Source organism: Tinamus guttatus, unplaced genomic scaffold, assembly GCF_059628265.1.
Source record: "Tinamus guttatus ecotype Peru unplaced genomic scaffold, ASM5962826v1 Tinamus_guttatus_pri_ptg000247l, whole genome shotgun sequence".
In the NCBI taxonomy this organism is placed as follows: Eukaryota; Metazoa; Chordata; class Aves; order Tinamiformes; family Tinamidae; genus Tinamus; species Tinamus guttatus.
This window is the reverse complement of record NW_028288781.1, coordinates 2,935,710-2,954,228: the sequence shown is the minus strand read 5'-3', so window position 1 is coordinate 2,954,228 and position 18,519 is coordinate 2,935,710. Positions and strand designations below refer to the sequence as shown.

The following is an 18,519-nucleotide window of genomic DNA, read 5'->3' as shown; positions in this document are numbered from 1 at the left end:
AATCTGTTTGATTAATTAGGATCCAGTCTTACATCTCTAACATCTATGGAGCTCTTGTTCTTGTCAGTTTTTGTACAAAACCTTCCTGTGAAATGGGCAGGAAGCACTGTTTAAGGTACCGTGTGCTGCTATGCTTTTGAATGTTTGCAACCCATTCAGGAGCCAAGACAATGAGAGACGTGGCAACGTCGAGGCGCGCTCTCTAGTGAGGAGGGCAGAGCTGGAGGGTCAGAGCTGGTGCTCGCTGCCGCGGTGCCAGGCAGGCAGGCGGTGCCACGCTTCCGCACGTGAAGACAGACTGCAGAAAGGCAGCTTCACCTGTGGCAGGGTGAATTCGCGACGCTGAGATGTAGGAGACACTCATAAAAAGTAGTGACACTTGTGCATATGGTGACCCTTGATTCTGCTGGCTTGCTTTCTTTTCTGTTATGTTGTTCCATAATAGCGAATGTGTTTTCCTCAGTGCTTCCACAAAGTTCTATCCAATTTGAAGGTAACTCAAAATATACTCTTTCCAGCAACTGTTGTTGAATTTTCTTTATTCATCTAGGTTTAAGGCTGTGAACAGTGAATACAATCTTTGCCACCGCAGGAATGTACTCAAGATGCCCTCAGCATAATGCAGTATGGAAACAGAGCTGCCTTGGTTAATATATGTATTTCCAAAGCACCTAGAGAATGTATGAGGGAATACGCAACTTGGACTTTTTCCTTTTTTTTTTTCTATAAGAGCCAATATGTCTTTTCAGTTACTTTCATTTTAACTCGCATTAATACGCCTGAGGCACACAGAGAGCAAGCAGGAACATATGCTTTGCTGTGGCAATAATTAAACCCAAGCTTAACACACAGACAAGACAGCCTACCTGGAGATCTCAGTGGTGAATTTCTCCTCTACTTGTCTCTATCTATTTAGCACAGTGTTGTGCGATAATGAAGAGCCCTGCTCCTACAGGAAAAATGCATAGAAAACCTGTAGAACTGGAGAAGTCAGAGGAGCACAGAATATGAAAAACACTGAGTTAAAATAGATTTACTAAGTCATAGTATCTCAATGGAAAAAAAAAATTAACTACAAAGGAGATTTAAAATCTGACAGTTCCCAGTGCTTTTTCTTTTCTGTGGAATACTTTCAGTTATATCAAAAATACTGCTGAAATGAATCCTTACTCCAGTAGCACTCTAGAGGGAACCCAAAGGGCACTTAACAGGTTTTACTTTTTCAAAGCCAAAATTTTTCAAAAAAAGAGTCTGGATTTTTTTTCCATTTTCTAAACTAATCAAAAGAGACACATTTCTCTCAAAAACATTTATTTCCAAATGTACTGAATCAGGTTCAGTTGTTTATGTTTATAGGAAGTTCTAGCGATGTTCCTGTTGGAGAGGAAGGGCTGTTTTGAGCAGTATAGATCTATTTTACTGTTCCTGTTAGCGCTCAGTCTCAGCTGTACAAGATTGACGGGTTACGCCACAGCTGCCAGTGCCCAACTGCCAGTCCGTAAATGTCCGCAGCAGTTGGTGTCAGCCCTGTGCAAAGTGCCAACACTCAGCCTGGCACAGGGCAAGTTCTGCTTATAGCTGCTTTGCAACACACGTGGGTCTTAAGGGTGTGCAGGTCATCTGGCTAGTGGAAAGTTCTCATTTTAGGAAGTATCGAGTACAACAGTTCACAGTTTGATCCTGAGAATTTTGTTTTTAGCTAAGTTCAAATTTGGTGGTCAGTCAGAGCAGAGATGGCCACAATTAAAGGTAGAAAATCTGATGGACAGGGAAGAGACTGAGTAGGTTGCAGGAGAGATGACAGCTGGAATCATTTATCTTGAAAATTCACATAATTGCAGAAATGTAAAACTTGCTGCAAGGTTTGATAGGTTGTGAGGTTTGAGAGAAAGGAGCATTAGCAGCTGAACTCATCTGTCACCATGGGATGCAAAACAGAATTTTAAATCTCTGAGTTGATGTTCATGAAGGGTTAATTTTAAAAAATGGGTATTGTAGCTTTTAACAGTCTTCCAGCTGTGGTTCTGTACCAACAAAAAGATAAGCTAAGTGGCTGGAGCGCTCCTAGAGTGAATAATACTAGTAGTGGTCAAATATGAAAGGGGTCATCTCACATCACCACTACAATAGCACAAACTCAGTTACCCAGGACCTCCCTTCCAGTGCTGGTTTCCTAATGCTTCGTCTTTAGGTAAAGAGAAATACTTCTTGCACTAAAAAACTCATTCTGCTAGAACTAGCTTGAAGTAGGATGTCTGTGGTTTCCACCCTTGTTACTGTTTTTAAACAACATTGTCACTTAGACTCTAGAGAAGGTGAATATCTGAAAACAGTGAAGCATTTTAGGTTCCTCACTTCAAGGAGATGTGTGTGGTACTGCCAGCAGTTCTACTGACTCATGTTCAGAGAGTGCCAGAGTGGGGGAAGACCAGGGCTGAGCTTTCTATGGGTGTGTGAGAGAGGACTGGACACATGAACCCACCACGAATGCACCTGAAAACAGTGTGCTGGACAGGAAGTGTAGGGTATCTCCAACCTGGGTAGATTTTCCACCTAAAATCAGTAAAAATACTGTAAAACTGAGTTTTAAAGAAAGTCTTAAAGAAAACTTGTTTCAGATTTTTTGAATTATGCTAGCATCTTCAAGAAAGACGTATGCATGTTGTAAGAAACCTGTAGGAAGGAGAGTCAGATTATATAGAAATAGGTTACTTAGAAATCTAGAATTTATTTTAAAAACAACTGCAACTTTAATGAAATTAAGGAGTGATGCCGCTGCTTGTCACATCATTTTTCTTCATTGTTAATGCATATATAAAAGGAAGCTGCTCCTCATGTATGGAGACCTGAATGTTCATGTTTTATTTATTTAGTTGGTCATTCTATTCCTCTTTAATTTTTTGTAAACATAAAAATGACCAATCCAACTAGCTCTTCCATAAAAAATATCTGTTTACCTCTTAAGAAGGATGATTTTTGCTGTTCTGCCCATCTTAGCATAGCAGAAATAGGATAGCTAAAGAGTATGGCTATAGTCATCTCTTCAGGTTTTTGCTTCTTCCAATACATGCATCAGTCCTAATTGCAGCAAATGGTGTTGCCACCGATGCCACACCATCCGGAGTGACTACGTCTTCCTGCCCTAGGTGGCCTTGCTGAGGCTGACAGGTGACAAGCGGTTGCTTTGCTTTTATAACAGAGAATTTGTTACAGAGGCACTGAGACATAATACAGCTAAGGCTCTATGATTCTGCTTTTAACAGGAGATTTTTCCAAAGCTGTTTTGCACTTAAATCAGTGCTTATCTTCTGAAATACAGTAAGAAGATAAGCTATGGCCTATGACAAAAATAGATAATTAAGACGTTCAATTCCCGTCAGGTTAAAGTGTCTTGTAAAGTTCAAGAATGTATTTGCTCAGATTTTTTGTTTGCTTGTTTGTACTGTTTCTGTCATGTATTTTCTGTTTTATGGACTTGGAACACTTGATCTTTAACTTAGATATGTTGGTCAAATTTTCAGCAGATTCTTTGGCATTCACCTGACAGTGCTGCCATAGAGGTAGTGTATGTAATGACTGACCAGGAGGACACAGGTGGTCAAATACAGGATTGGATTAAAATTCTCAAAGACCTTGACTTTTTTCAAAGGGCCAAATCCTACAAGTCGGCCTGTAGCTGGTGGGAAGGCAAAATACTGATTTCACTGTGAGATGTCAAAGGAAAAGAGGAGCAGAGGAACTGTTACCATGTTATGGTAAGTCCAAGTGCAAGGTCCTGCACCTGGGGAGAAATAACCCCAGACACCAGTACAGGCTGGGGACCAACCTTCTGGAGAGCAGCTCTGTGGAGAAAGACCTGGGTGTCATGGTGGACAACAAGTTGACCGTGAGGCAGCAGTGTGTCCTTGTGGCCAGGAAGGCCAAAGGGATCCTGGGGTGCGTTAAGAAGAGCATCTCTAGCAGGTCGAGGGAGGGGATCCTGCCCCTCTACTCATCCCTGGTGAGGCCACATCTGGAGTATTGTGTCCAGTTCTGGGCCCCACAGTACAAGAGGGATGTGGAGCAGCTGGAGAGAGTCCAGCGCAGGGCAACAAGGATGATCAGGGGCCTGGAACATCTGCCCTATGAGGAGAGGCTGAGGGAGCTGGGCCCGTTCAGCCTGGAGAAGAGAAGGCTGAGAGGGAACCTGATCGGTGTCTGTAAATACCTCAAGGGAGGGAGAAGGACGGGACCAGGCTCTTTTCACTGGTGGTCACCGACAGAACTAGAGGTAATGGCCAGAAACTGAAGCACCAAAAGTTCCACAGGAACTTAAGGAAAAATTTCTTAACAGTGAGGGTGACAGAGCACTGGAACAGGCTGCCCAGAGAGGTTGTGGAGTCTCCTCCTCTGGAGATCTTCAAAACCCACTTGCATGCAGTCCTGTGCCACGTGCTCTAGGTGACCCTGCGTGTGCAGGGGGGTTGGACTAGATGATCTCTAGAGGTCCCTTCCAACCTTAAGCATTCTATGATTCCGTGGTCTCTGCAAATGGCTGTTGTTCATGGTCAGCCTTGGGTGAGGGGGAGGCTGGTGGGTGGCGTGGATGGGTGGCTGCCAACTGCCTTACTCATCTGCCCTGACTTGGGGGCCTGGCATTCCCACAGATGAGATCAGCCGTGCCCTGCCTTGGGCCAGGTCTCAGGGGTGTTGGTTCCTTGCACAGCACGGAGAGGAAGGCCCCCCATACCTCATACACACTGCTTAAAGTTGCATTTTGGTAGTGTGTGACTCCTTCCACCACCATTAAGCGTTTCAGCCATTTCCTTCTTAGGCATGTTCTAGTTAAATCCTCCAGTATATGCGCAGGTGTTTTTGTGACATCCTTGCACACAGATGTTTGTTGGAACTGCTCTGGCAAGTTCAGTGTATGATTCTCCAGTACTATGGTTTGCTGGTAACCTTAGTATCTTGAGAACTTATGCAGTAAAAGGTATATAAACAGACAGAGTAGAAAATCATGCACGTGCTGCCATGACAGACTAACTCAGCCAGACTGACAGGAGCTGTTTCAACCCTGTCATTCAAGAATTAGCAGGAGTTGCCTTTAAAGCAAGCTGTTTGTGCTGCAGCTTCAGTCATGGAGTTCCCCAAGCAGAACTATCAGCTCCACAGCATGTCAGGCCAGAGAAAAACATTCTCAAAACTACTAGCTTGCTTTGAGCCTTCAGGATTATTATTATATTGTGCTCGATGGCACTGTGTTGCCTCTCTGGTATGAAGGTGGCAAGGGAGTTGCGAGGTATTGGCCAGACTGTCTCTAAATCACCTCATGTTTCTTCCATGTCTTCCTTAAGAACAAAGCAGAACTGAAGTTTCTTTGACCACTGCAAGCCCATTTGTTCAATCCAGAAGGTTATGTGTCTGAGTCAGACCATAATTTCCTTCTTTTCTCAGGCTTGCAGGAAGCAAAGGGGATTTTAAAATATAAATAAGAAAGCTCAGTCACAATGCTTGTCATCAATGTAGTCCATGGAAATTGTCATACATGCAGGTTAATTGTCTGATTGTACTTTCAGGATATACAACTCTTATCGTCTGCCAATAGGCCACGAAGCATATTAAACATGCTAGTGTGAAGCACACTTAATCCTGCTTCTGTCCCATGGCTGTCCCCACTTCAAATCTTTAAATGGCCAGCGATTACAGATTTTTGCTCGCTGTTCAAAAGATGTGTCTCTCTCCATGCATCTCACCTTGACTACTGAAAAATCCTTTCAATAGTTCTTAAACACCATGAACATTGGCAAACATTATTTTTTTTTAGCTTATCGTTTAATGTTGTTTGTTTTGCAGTAGCACCAAGGAACCCTGGTCATCTAGCAGCTGCTAAGAATATGGAATAAAAAAGTAGTTTCCATTCCACACCTGATAGAGTTATAACCTCACGGTATAGCAGGGGCTTGGTGACAGCTTGCAGATGTTGAATAGATCCTTGCTCTCTCCTTGTTGTCTGCTGCTTTCCTTAAGTTGGCTGCAGCACTTGTCTGCTCGCTAAGCCAGCCTATTCAGCTGCTAACATAGCCAAAAAAAAATCAGGTTAATTTTCATCAAAGGAACTGCAGAGCTACTCAAAGTAAGTGGCAGGAGCATGTGCCCTGGGCAGGGGCAGAGGAGGGTAAGGCAGGCGAGTGGGACCTTCAGTGCTTGGCCCTACCTCAGGCTGCTCCTGCCCTATGTCAGCTGAGTCAGAAACAAGGTCTGGTTACTGAAAATGAATGGAAGAATACTAGAAATGATCGGAGAATCAGATCATACCTGCATACCAGGTGTTGGTGGCAGTGCTGTGGCTGTGCACACAGTAACAGCAGCTTCAGTTCAGTGTGAGCCTAAGAGACTTTTTGGAAGTGCACTTGGAGAGGAGTTGAATTAGATGTTCTGTTTAATATGAAGCGTAAAACTTCATTTAATGTTTCTTAGGAATCCTTAAGACGGGGTTAGGAAATGGAATAATGTTGCAAAAAGAGCTGAAGTCCTTTCAGAATTGAGATTCAAAATTTCACATATTGGAGCCATACACATCAGTATTTCTGAATGTTTTCCTTTGTTATGGGGGATCTCACTTCCTGATTTTGACTCAAGTACATAAGTAGCTTCACCAGTTCTACATAATGACCATTTTAACAGCCTATGCACTGAATAAAATGCACTTGAGAGTTATTTCTGGACCGTGCTGAGGCATAGAAGAACCTACTGGTCCTACCAGATGTCCAGCTGGTCCAGTGTATGCCCCTGGCGCTGGCCCGTGACAGCACGCGGGCAGCACCAGTGCAGCCGGGAGGGAGGAAGGAACCGGCTTTGCCAGCACTGCAGGGCAAGCTGCCCTGCTGCGAAGGCAGGAGAGGGGATCTGCCTGGCAAGGCAACAGAAAGTGTGGGAATGCAGAGCAGGCCTACAAAGGAAGAAGATACCTTGTAAGAAATAAGACCAGATATGGAGATAAACTGTGAAAGACTTCGAAAATGGGGGTTAAATTATATGATAAAGTACAAAACAGCACAAGAGATCTTGATGTGAATATTGCAATGACTGTGCAGCTGATTTTTCTAGTCATATTTCGACTGACTTTTCAAAAGGCAAGGAGGGTAAAGGGAGCTGCAATAATTGGGCCACGTAACAAGTTTCCTAAGGCAAGGACATAATAAACGTGTGAGCGGAAGAGCTAGGAGTGAGAGGAAAGTAGACCCAAAGCGCGAGGCTGCCAGGCCTTCCTGTGTCAGGCTTGGCAGCGTCCTCGGGTACCACAGAGAGCGCCAGCAGCTCCCATCAAGGGTTCCCAGAATGTCAGCCAGCCTGGTACAGGCAGAAGGCTCCCCAAGTAATGTTCATGCTTGCTGTCAATTTGAAAAGCTTTCAAATGGTTCTGGATGATGGACGTAATCCCAAAGAATAAGCCTATTTTATAGATATTTTTATATATATATGTTTGTGTTATGTGTATAGATGAGAAATATAGACTTTGTTTTTCCAACCAGTCAGCCTCAAGAGTCTCCATGCTATAACATCTGGTACATGTTCTTTTCCTTTTGCTCAGCTTTCTGGAAATGTGTTTGGTATCTGCTCCATGTGTTTTATATTATGTGTCCTTATTCGGGTGGATTTTTTTCTTTCTCTTTTGGATGAAACAGTTGGGGGCTGATATTTTTCATGTTGTTCATGAAAAGGGGTTTATTGTTTTTTGCCAAAACACAAAATTCTTTGTCTGGTATTTGGTATTGGACTTCATTTGCAAAGTATGATATGTTCCAAATTTAAGCTTCATAGTTGGTAGTAGCCTTTCATTTTAAGATGTTTGATTGGAGATAGTAGGATCTGCTTTCCACAAGTGCTGAGGACTTGCAGCTGTACCTGCAGTAGCAGATGGTGTGCTTGGAGCATACAGTGTTTAATATTATCACTGAAAAATCATGGGTTATGGCATATTAATTGAGCCCTCAGTGAATGCTTTGCATAGTCACGTCTCTCCAGCTCAGTAGCTGATGTCTAAAATGATGGCAAGGCCTGTAAGACGTTTGAAGATGGGAGACTATATTTTTGGCTGTTTTGCATAGAGATGCTGTGTGTTCTCCTAAAGTACATCTCCTAAAGAAAGAGTAAGGGAAGAAGGTTTGTTGACACTCAGTTAAGAAGAAAAACAAGGTTGCTTTGGGAGTATCTCAGGATCCTAAGTTTTACATCATCAGGTGAAGATCATCTTTCAAGTCTCTTGGCCTCTGAGAGATTCAATCCAGCTAAGGACATTTTTGTGGTGTTGCCTTGAGGGAATCTGGTCAGTTCCCAGTTCGGGGCTCTTTCTGGCTTGCCAGCGTTGGGGTGCCCTTTGCAGCATCCTCCCTCCAGAAGCTGCCTAGCTGCCCTATCCCCTGGGTGAAGACCTGTTGCCACGAATATATTCACAGAGCTCTGACTTGTTCTCTGTGAAAAAGATGCTACCCTTTCCTTTCCAAAGCACTTACCTCACTCAAGTCCTTTTTCCCCCTACTACTAAAAGAGGTCACTCTCTGGTGCTAGAGAAGAACAAGAAAATATTTCCCCAAATATTGTATTTGTTCTCAGTTGCTGCCAGGCAGGCTTCATCCATTTTGTTAGCCTCTGGGTACAAAGGGGCCATATGAATAACAGTTTTTTTTAACACTTTCTTCTCAACTCTATTTCCAGTGGTCCCTTTGAATGACAGATTTTATAGGCATTTTCTCAATGCGTTTTATTTCAGTTGCTTTGTTACTGGAGTTACGGCCTGTTCCAAAGTGTTAGGATTATCAGGATGATATAGAAAGCTTTGGGGACTTTATTTCTGCAAGGAGCCAAAATGAATTACTGGAAGATTCATTTGAAAATAATTTTAATCATCTGCAACATTTTCAAAGGTCCTGGAGATCAATTTGATAGGTACTTTTGTGGAAGGAGTTGCTGTTTGATGAACTGACTTCCCAGGATGGGACTGCACTCCTTTTCTTAGACATAAGCAGCAAAGTGATGCTGTGGCAGGATTGCCCTAAGCTCTGCTTTAGTGCAGTCCTGCTACATGTGGCAGGGAGCAATAAACTCTGTTACAGTAAAGTGCGTTCTTGAGTAGAGTTGTCTCCTGGGAATTGGACATAGGATCTTGGCTATGATTTCTGCATGTCGGTGTTGTCTGTGCACCATTACCGTGTATGACCTGTGTCTGAGCCAGCACTGCAGAGCAGAAATAAGGTGAGTTGCTCCAAGGAAGAGACTTGGTTTCTGCATCACTGATTTCTTTTTCCGTAGGAAGAGCCCTAGAACATACTTTGCTTCACTGGAGGTAGTCATATTTTCAGCACCTACCTTACAAATGAAAACAGAGAGTTCTAGACATATCTCCTCCCTCCCTGTCATAAATTAAATACAATCATCCTGTCCTAGCTGTTGTTATACCTGAAACAAAATCTGAATAAATGCGCTTTGCCATGACAGGTCACTGTGGCTTTATACGGACCAAATTCTGATTTGGTGAAAGTCCCATATCAGAGCTTCTAACAACCTTGGTACATTTTCTCTTCCAGTCCCCAGACTTCTAGGAGTTGGCAAAATTTCCTTCTAGAGCAAAATACTTCTAGACACATCTAGCTGGGAGAGTGCTCTTAAAAGAGAATTGCGTTCCAAACTGGAATGGAGCTCACAAGAGCACATCTTTCAGGTATGTGCCTAGGTCTGAGGGGGCACCTGTCACTCAAGATTTCATGTTTTGGATTAGTTCTGTCATCAGAAATAAAGAGGTCTAACATTGGATAAATTTTTCAGTAGGAAGAATGTGAAATGAAGCTCATTTTTTGTCATGTATTTAGGGCCAAAATCAGGTTTTAGACAGAGTCCCATTGTCTGCTGCAAAGTGTCTGCCAGCTAAGGATCCACCTTGGATGATAAAGTAGGCGGTAATTTTTTAAGCATTTCACTTAGATGAGGAAATCAATAATTATACATTTCTCCTCAAAGTCAGGCATCGGCCATCAAGAACTGAAGAAACCAGTCATGAGAGGACAAAGCAAGACCTGTTTCTTCTGCACACCCAGCCATGTGTAACTGGCCAAAGAGATTGCACACGAGTCAGTAGCCCTGCAGCAGCTCATTCTTGCTCCCTGCCCTGCGTGGCCATCGGGAGAGGAGAGCAGAGCCGTGGGCTCTCACCCGGCGCTGCGCGAGTCGCCGGCGACGCGTGGGGTTCGGGCCTGGGCGTCCTGGACCGGCCCCAGAGCGCTGAGGGGAGGAGAGGGCGGAGGCCGGCTCCCCGCCGCAGAGCTTATTGCCCCGACCCCTGGTTTTCATCCGTCTCCAGGAACAGGAGGTTGCTGGCTTGCGTGGTGCTGCATGCGGAGGAATTGCACGCTTGGTGACAGCTTTCATGTGACATGCGATAATCAATTCTTCTCTGCTTGCAGATTGGTGTAGGAGCAGAGAGCTCTCTGAAGGCCCAGAAAAAAAGCTGCCATCCTAAGCAAACCTTATTTCCTTTTAACACTGAGAAGTTTTTGCTGTATGAACAATATTCTTGTTCTCCGATTAGTCAAACCCACTGCAGCTGCATGAGCTTGTTCCTCATCCTTGACTGTGTCACTGCAACTGTAGCGAGATTTGTGTCCATGCTTATATGTTTACCTACACATGGGAGACAAATATTTTTGTCAATACACTTTTCTGCCTTTTTCCCTTGCTGCTGTTCATGCCAACAGTATCAATTCTTAGAAACCTATTTATCTAGGAACTTTTTTATTTTGGAGAATTTATCAGTGTATGAGATATTCGAAGTAGTAGGGCTATCAGCAGTAGCAGTGTGAGGCCAGAACTGGTGTGCAGTCTTACTGTTTTAAAGCACCAAGGTGATTAATTAAACATTTTAATTCTTGTTTGAATGCAATTAGTGAACATTGCAACAGGTAAGGATGGCACCACTGTTACATAGGGCACTTCCATGTCTCCCTGGTCATATTCTCCATGCATTAGTGCTGTTGTTTCCGATAACATTAGCTAGAGAAAGGCTTTGGGTTTTTGCACCTTTATCAAGCAAATGTGTGTCAAGAGACTATAAGTGGGAGAGAAGGGTCTATCTGGAAGCTGGCAGCATGCTGTGGTGTGTAGAGTTTCCCTCACTGACATGAGGGGGTGGTGGCAATGAGGCCTGCAGTTGCCTGCTGTAGGCACTGGCAGTCAGGCTGAGGCCTGGGAAATGCATTTTGCTTCATTAGGCAGCATGCCTGTGGCATAAAACCCTGTAATTCACAGAGAAGTATTGCGATGCGTGTTGTCAGGCAGGGCTGTCAATCTCAGACATCCGCAACCACAAGGCCTTTATTCCATAATAAAGCTTTTCTAGGAATTTTAAAGAAAGGATTTAAAGAAAAAAGTCTCGTTGTCTTTTTATTTTTTAGGATTTTTTTTTTCTGTGAAGGCTGAGGTTTTCACTGAAAACTGAGATCTTCACCTGACTTCAGGATATTAGGAAAAACACCAAGTCATACAAAACTTGGCAAAAAAAAAAGAAAATTACAGAAGTTCTTACTAGCGGCTCAGACCTGCTCGCGTCGCCTGCATCTGGCAGAGGAGCAGCAGTGCTGACCCTGTGGACGCGGCACTGGCGAGCGGAGCTTTTCTCACCAGGCTGCAGCTCAGGGGCTTGGAGCAGCTGCACGGTTAGAAAGCAAGGAAGATGGAGCGTCCGTGTTGCCAGGCACTCGTGCAGCCCCAGGGAGGCAATGCCAGCTGAGGCAGGTTTTAGGCTCCTCTGTACATTGTTCTTACTGACCTGCCCTTCATCCCAAAGATGACAAACCGGCAGTTTGGGAAGAGTAAAATCCAAAGATTCTTTTAATGTAAAAGTGGAGTTCACTGATTTGGAAAGACTTCAGGTGCTTCTGTACATAAAAGGCCTAGAAAGTTGGTGGTTGAGCAGCTCTTTCCATTCTCTCTGTTTTGAATTCAGTTGAGATCTTTTTCTGCTGTGTAGCCCTGAAAGGAGCAATAACTCTTGAAATAACATTTCAGCATTGTAACACTTCTCCCTTGACACTGTGACATTTGGTATTGGCAGCCCAGACTGCCAGTCTGGTGTAATTCTGGCTAACTCGCACAGTGCAGCCAGTTGCTCTTTCCTGCATAGTTCATATTAAAGCAACTTTCTCTTAAAAGTGCTCCAAGTGGCTGTTTAACATGGCTAAGCCCTAGGTACTCTCTAATGCAAATGGAAACTTGCTCTTGGGTCACCATTTAAGTAACCTTATCATTATTTCTAAAAATTGTTTTAGGTACAGGGGCCTGATTTATAATCTGGTAGGCTGGAACACCGTCGTTCTGGTTCAGGGAGCGGATAACCCTAGAGGTGACGTTTTGGGTCTCAGAGATGTGTGTGTTTGCTTTAGTACTCTTGGATCTGACAATTCACCCAACAGTTCAATGTAACCGCAGCCCACTGAATTCTGCATTGTATTTCCTTCAGTCAGTAAGTACTTTACCTCCAGAAGAAACATTTCTAGTCAGGAGCAGTGCGTAGAAACTTTTGACTACTTGCGATATTGATAGGAAAAAATATATATATACAGATATAAAGAAGTTTTGTGTATTATTTATCTTGCAATCAAGAAAGTACAAAAATAACAGGGTGAAAACTGTAGGGTTTTAGAGGAACACATTGGCTCTTGCAGCATGAATAATACAGAGCCCACTGAAGCTTGCACTCTAGAACATGAGGTCCAATCAGTACGTACTTACGAGTAAATACATACTTTTCTGTAAAAACAATTTTAAAACCATGGCTCTTGAGAGGAGACTAATTATGCTCATTTAGCTTCAAGTGAATAATTAAACGGTGAGGAGTTATTTTCCTGGCTTTTCTGAAATGTTTCTTCCTTCCTTCTTATTTCTTAGGTACTCAACTTTCAGACTTTTCAGCATCAGTTAAGCTCTGCTTCTGTTGTCTGGAAAAAAGAAATTACGTAAAGGAAATCTGCCACAGATGTAAATATAGTGCATTGTTACAACAGAAGTGTCATTATTATAATTAAACCTCTTGAGCATATGAGCCATCAACTTTTCCTCTCAAGCTCTAGACTCTGTCTGGGACTCAGCCACCTGTATGATCTTTGCATCTTTGAAGACCTTCCCAGAGAGCCAGTGCACTTTGTTTCTCTGGATTGTTCTTGAAATAAATTTAGCTTTTAGACCTCCATAATGCGTTGGCTTTGCCTTCTACCAAATACTTGTGTAGTAAGGGCTGTAAGGTTAACCAAGAATGTGTTATTTCTCTCACACTAGTTTTGCTGAGATTTGCAGTTGGGTGAATGCTGTTAATCTATCTGACTCACAATGTATTTGTGATCACATTGGATTAAGGTAGATTCGTTGATCGTGCATCAGGAACCTACAAGGTTAAAAATTGAAGTAAAGATTGAATAGAAAGCAGGTCTGAAATGGACCTGAGAAGGCAAATAGTCTAGGCTGGAGTCCTGAGCTAAAACTAATGGCATCCATGTTATTCCTTCCAGAATTTTGCCTAACCTGCTCTTAAAAGACTCCCATAATAGAGATTTTTATCACCCAGCAAGGTTTTGGGCACATTTTTTCCCTGTTAGTGATGCTTTTCTGATGCTTAATCCCCTGCACCATATGCCCAAGATTTTGTCTTCAAGCTGTCTCCTCCATTTGGGGGAGACAGGAGGTTGCCAGGCGTCTCCCTTCGGGGCTGTGGGACAAATGAGGGAAGGGAAAGCAGAGGGTCTGTGTGGAGAGGAAGGCGCCTCTACAGGAAGTGCTCAGGGTGGGAGGAGAGTCATGGAGATGACAGTCCTGGAATGAGAGCCCTGGGAGGATGAGGAGGAGATCACGGAATCATAGAATCATAATGGCTGGAAAAGACCTACAAGATCACTGAGTCCAAGCATGAGGCGCTCAGCACTATACCTGTTAAACCATGTCCCTAAGTGCCTCATCTACACGTTGCTTGAACCCCAGCTCCCTCAGCCGCTCCTCGTAAGGTCTGTGCTCAAGCCCCTTCACGAAAGCATTGAAAAAGAGACGAAAGCGTTGCTCATCCTGTTTCTTACCTGGTTTCTCACAACTACTGGGGTGAACTCTGTGGTATTTTTGCAATGGTTTAGGAACATGTTGAACAACAGCAAAGCTCAGAAACACAACTTTGCTGTGATGGAAAAACCTGGATCCGCCTTTAGGTCCCGTCTGTGGAGCTGAAAACTGTAGTAATATGTTGACAGAAAAACATGAGCATAATGCCCTTCTATCTTTTCTCCCCTCACAGATGAACAGGAGCCAGCAGTCAGCAGTGACTCAGATATTTCACTGATTATGGCAATGGAGGTTGGACTGTCGGACGTGGAGCTTTCCACCGATCAAGACTGCGAAGAGGTGAAGTCTTGAAAACCACACAGAAACCCGACACTAAACGACAGGGGAGGGTCACAGGGAGGGACCGAGTCAGCTTTGTAGCGTTTGGACCAGTCATGCACTCACCTCCAGAGCACTGTCACTCCAGCACACTCATCCTGAGATGGTCACGAAAAGCAATAGCAACAGTTGTGTCTGCCTGGTTGCAGGTTCGTCATCTGCACATGTCCATTAGACTCACATGGAAGATGAAAGCTTCCCGTTTACCCGTGTGCTTGAGAGCAGTCATGCAGCTCTGCAGTGGCTCATAAATACACAACTGAAATGACAGCTTGAGTGTTTTCTACATTTGGTCAATGTTTTTGTTTTTTTTTTTAAGACCTATGTATGTTTGTTTGTTATGGATGGACACTGTATTTTTGTTGACTGACCCCAAATTTTTCAAGAGTTCAATCCAAAAAATTCAGTTCCCCTTCACTGGTCACTTCATGATCTGAATCCGGGTTTTGTTACTGCCTTGACATTTCTGCGTGACATGTACATGGCTTCAGAAGGATAGTGCTTCAGCACCCTATGTTAAAATGGATCCTGGTTTTCTTAAATGGGGCCTTGGAAATCATGTATTTTGAAAGCTTTTAATTGTAGGAGAGCTCTGAACTAACAGAGATCACTGAGTTTTTATTTAAAACTGCATTATGTTGGCTTTTATTTGGAGCTCTATTAGAAACAGGTGTGGTAACATATGAGGGAGAGAAAGAAAAGCGTTAAGCTTTACCATGGCCTTGTAACCCTTTGCTCTATCTTAGCCTGTTAGCAGTTGTCGGTACCTTAACAGCCTTCCTTCAAGTCCTGATTCAATAGCTGGAAAAGAAGATCTACTTACAATATTTTGTGTTTGCTTAATTTTGCAGACCAAAATCTGGCCACTAGGCCAAAGGAGTGTCTGAGAGGTTTCCAGAGGGTGCTAGTTAACAGCTGCTCATTACGTGGATGACAAAAATATTCTGAGAAAGGGTTTCGAGATGCTAATATCGGTGTCAAAAATTGCTAATGAAGCAAGAGGCAGCTGCATGAAATGTTTATTTCTTGTTTTACTTTTTTTTTGATATATTTCACTTCTAATTATTTAAATGCAGTTTTGCCTGTTTGTTATCAAACACAGGAATCCAAAACCTGGATTCCTCTTTCAGAGGAACCAAAGCAGTTCCTTGCCTCCAGAGTCTCTGCTAATGTTGTCACAAGCATAACAGATTACTTGCAATTTACATGGAACTATGTATAGCAAAAATTTGGGAGAGCAAATTTGGAAACAAACAGAAGTAACATAAAGCATCTAAATAATAATGACTTGTAATTATTATCTGGTCCATTCTGAATTATGCTTTCCATAGAAGCAGCTTGTTTTGTCACTTGTTTAGTGGACGATTTCATTTTTCAGTCAAAATATTTAACTGCGAAGAAGGACTTTTAGTTTACACAAGAGTAAATGGTTTCTGTTGAGAGTCAGATGGATTAAATCACATTACAGCCTCCTGAGTAGGTGAGGAGAATCAACAATTCACCTTGCCTCAAAATCTCATGGAGAGTTGAAATATTTTCACTTAGCTGTGTCACATCAGCAACTCAAAATGCAAGTATAAGGGTTCATGCTCCATTTTATCTCCTTCTGGTTTACATATTACCTGTGGAAATTAAGTTCCAGCCAAAATTTGCCTGTCAGATCTTATTCAGGAACAAATGGGTTTGCTAACGTCCCTGAAATCTTTGGTGGCTTGTTTTTCAGCTCCAGGAAGAAGGAAAAAATATACTCCGTGCTTCGTGGTCCAGTTAGATCTCAGTTACTTTTTTTTATTATTATTTTCCCTGGTCCATATATTGCAGGGTAACTTTGAGGCAGAAGAACACAAGCTACTAAGATTTCAAAGCTGTGATCCATAAATGTGCCAGTGCGTTCGTGTAACCCTTTCAAAATGACGTCTCTTTTAACTGAAGAGGTGCAGACAGTTAAGAGATCTGTTTGGTTTAAAAAGGAAGTTAGAGATAGTTCCAGACTGTGTGCCTGCCCTTGGTCACTCTTGCCAATATTTGTGCTTTTATAAACATTTTTTTTTCATATTCATTCTTTAATGTCCTCTCAATTTCCTGTTGCTATGTGAAAGGCCCATAGTGTCAGGGTTATTGATAGTGAAATTCACCCTATGCAGCGAGTTAGCACAAGGTACCACATAAGCTCCGCTTGAGCCATGGAAATAATGCTGAAATGGAATTTAAGTGGTTCATATGTCTAATACTGGCCTTTCACATAGGAATGAAATGCACCTGAGATGCTAATGCAGAGCAAAGCGAGAAGCTGCTGCGTGCAGCCGGCTCTCCCTGTGGGACGGATGTGCCCCAGTGCACGAGAGCTCCTCCTGCTCTAATTTAAGGTCCTGCTTTGGCTGGGGCCAGCGGGATATGTGTCACTGTCACAGGAGCCTCCTGTGCAGGGCGGCTGGGCTGCCTGCAGCTCTCTCACACCCCTCTGTGGCTGAGCAGCAACAAACTGAACTCCCAGCCTGAGGAAATACTGTTTCGGCTTTGGAGGCAGCATTGCACAGTCCTCCTTTTATTTCACAAACTTTATTAAATTTATCTCAGTGGACAGGTTGACCAGTTACGTGTAGCTGTAACGGAGCCACCAGCGCCCAGCAGAGCCACCTCAGCTGCAGGAGGGTGCGGGTGAGCGGGGTCGCTTGCCCCGCCAGAGCGCTGAGGGGAGCTGCGCTGCGAGGCGCGTCGCACGCGGCGCCTCACGGAGACGCTGCCCGGGGCGCCGTGCCGAGCGCGCCCGCTTCCTCCGCACACGCGGCTGCGTCCGCCCCGCGGCACCGGCGACCGCCGAGGCCGAGCGCCGCGCACGAGGCCGCGCGCTCTGCGCCTGGCAGGAGGCACCGCACAGCGGCCTCCCGCTCCGCCCCGGCTTTCCCGCGCTGCGCAGGTGTTTTTCCACGTCCTTCCTCTTTTGCTGTCTAGGCCTGTACGTTGTTCAGTGGTGACCAGTGCCAGGCCAGGTGCTGCATCACTGAGGCTTGAGCTTAAGTAAATGTTTAAATCCGTCCTTGTTCACAAAAGCACTTTTATCTGATTTGGGGCTTCTACTGAAATCATGTCGTTTTCAACAGGTCTTATACAAGTGTATGTAAGCTCCAGTGTCAAATGGAAAGGTTTGCCTAAAGCAGGACCTGGCTGATGACGTGTTTTTCTCTCTCTCTTTTTTTTTTTTTTTTCTGAAAAAAATGTGAAATGTCTCAGGAATTGGAGGTGCTTCATAAATAGATTAGCCCCTTCCTGAGCTAAGAATAAGACCTAGCAGGCCGTGCAAACCAATAGTCATTTTCTGCTATTTCATTAGCAATAATGTAGTTGGGTTGGTTGGTTGGTTGGTTTTTTTTACCGTATTTTGGTTTTGTAGGTGCCAGGATTACTGATCTGCTAGGGATAAGCAGAATAATCCTTGGCCCATGATGCAGTTCATGGGCTTGATAAAAACGGGCCCAGCTGTGGGGCAGATGGGGGAGCTGGTGCTCCACAAGCAGCTCCAAATGGCTGGGGATAGGTCGGTGCTTCAGTGAGGGGCCCTGGGCATTGGCCCCACGTGTTTTGTAGGCGCAGACTGTTTGAGCACACCCTTGGCAGCTGCTGTGACGGGAATGAGCAGCCCTGATGAAAGCAGTGATGGAAAACAGCAAGCCGAGGTATTGGAGGGCAAAATCGGGGTGGAACTGCTGCTTTAGGAAGCTTTTTAAACGGGGGCAATGGACATAGCACATGCAGGTGTTGCCTTTATTCAGACGAGCTGTTTCCTGAACTAAGGGATACTCCTGCGGTGGGAAGGAGAGTGGCAACATCAAGCAAACACAAGCAAATCCCTGTGGCCTGGGATTTGCCTGTAGCAGCCAGCAGCTGGGATGGAGCGCGAGGCGGACGAGTGCCCTCTGCTGCACGCGCGGCCTCCAGGCTGCCGTGGAGGCTGCCCGCCCGCCTTGGCACTCAGGTACAAAAAATAAACAAGGAAAAGTGCTGAGCATGAGCCATACTTCAGAGAGAGAGGTGAAGAAACAAGCAAGCAAACAAACAAGGTAAATGTGT

The 18,519-nt window shown here is 44.1% G+C and overlaps 1 protein-coding gene across 1 annotated transcript in view; it reads left to right on the top strand.

Moving 5' to 3' along the window:
* RNF150 (ring finger protein 150) overlaps positions 1-15,054 on the top strand; it is a 99,171-nt gene extending 84,117 nt beyond the window's left edge. Inside the window, exon 7 of the mRNA XM_088526578.1 lies at positions 14,306-15,054. Within this exon, the coding sequence (XP_088382704.1) occupies positions 14,306-14,424 (119 nt within the window). The 3' untranslated portion in view covers positions 14,425-15,054. The remainder of the gene's footprint in view (positions 1-14,305) is intronic.
* The last annotated feature ends 3,465 nt before the right edge of the window (positions 15,055-18,519 follow it).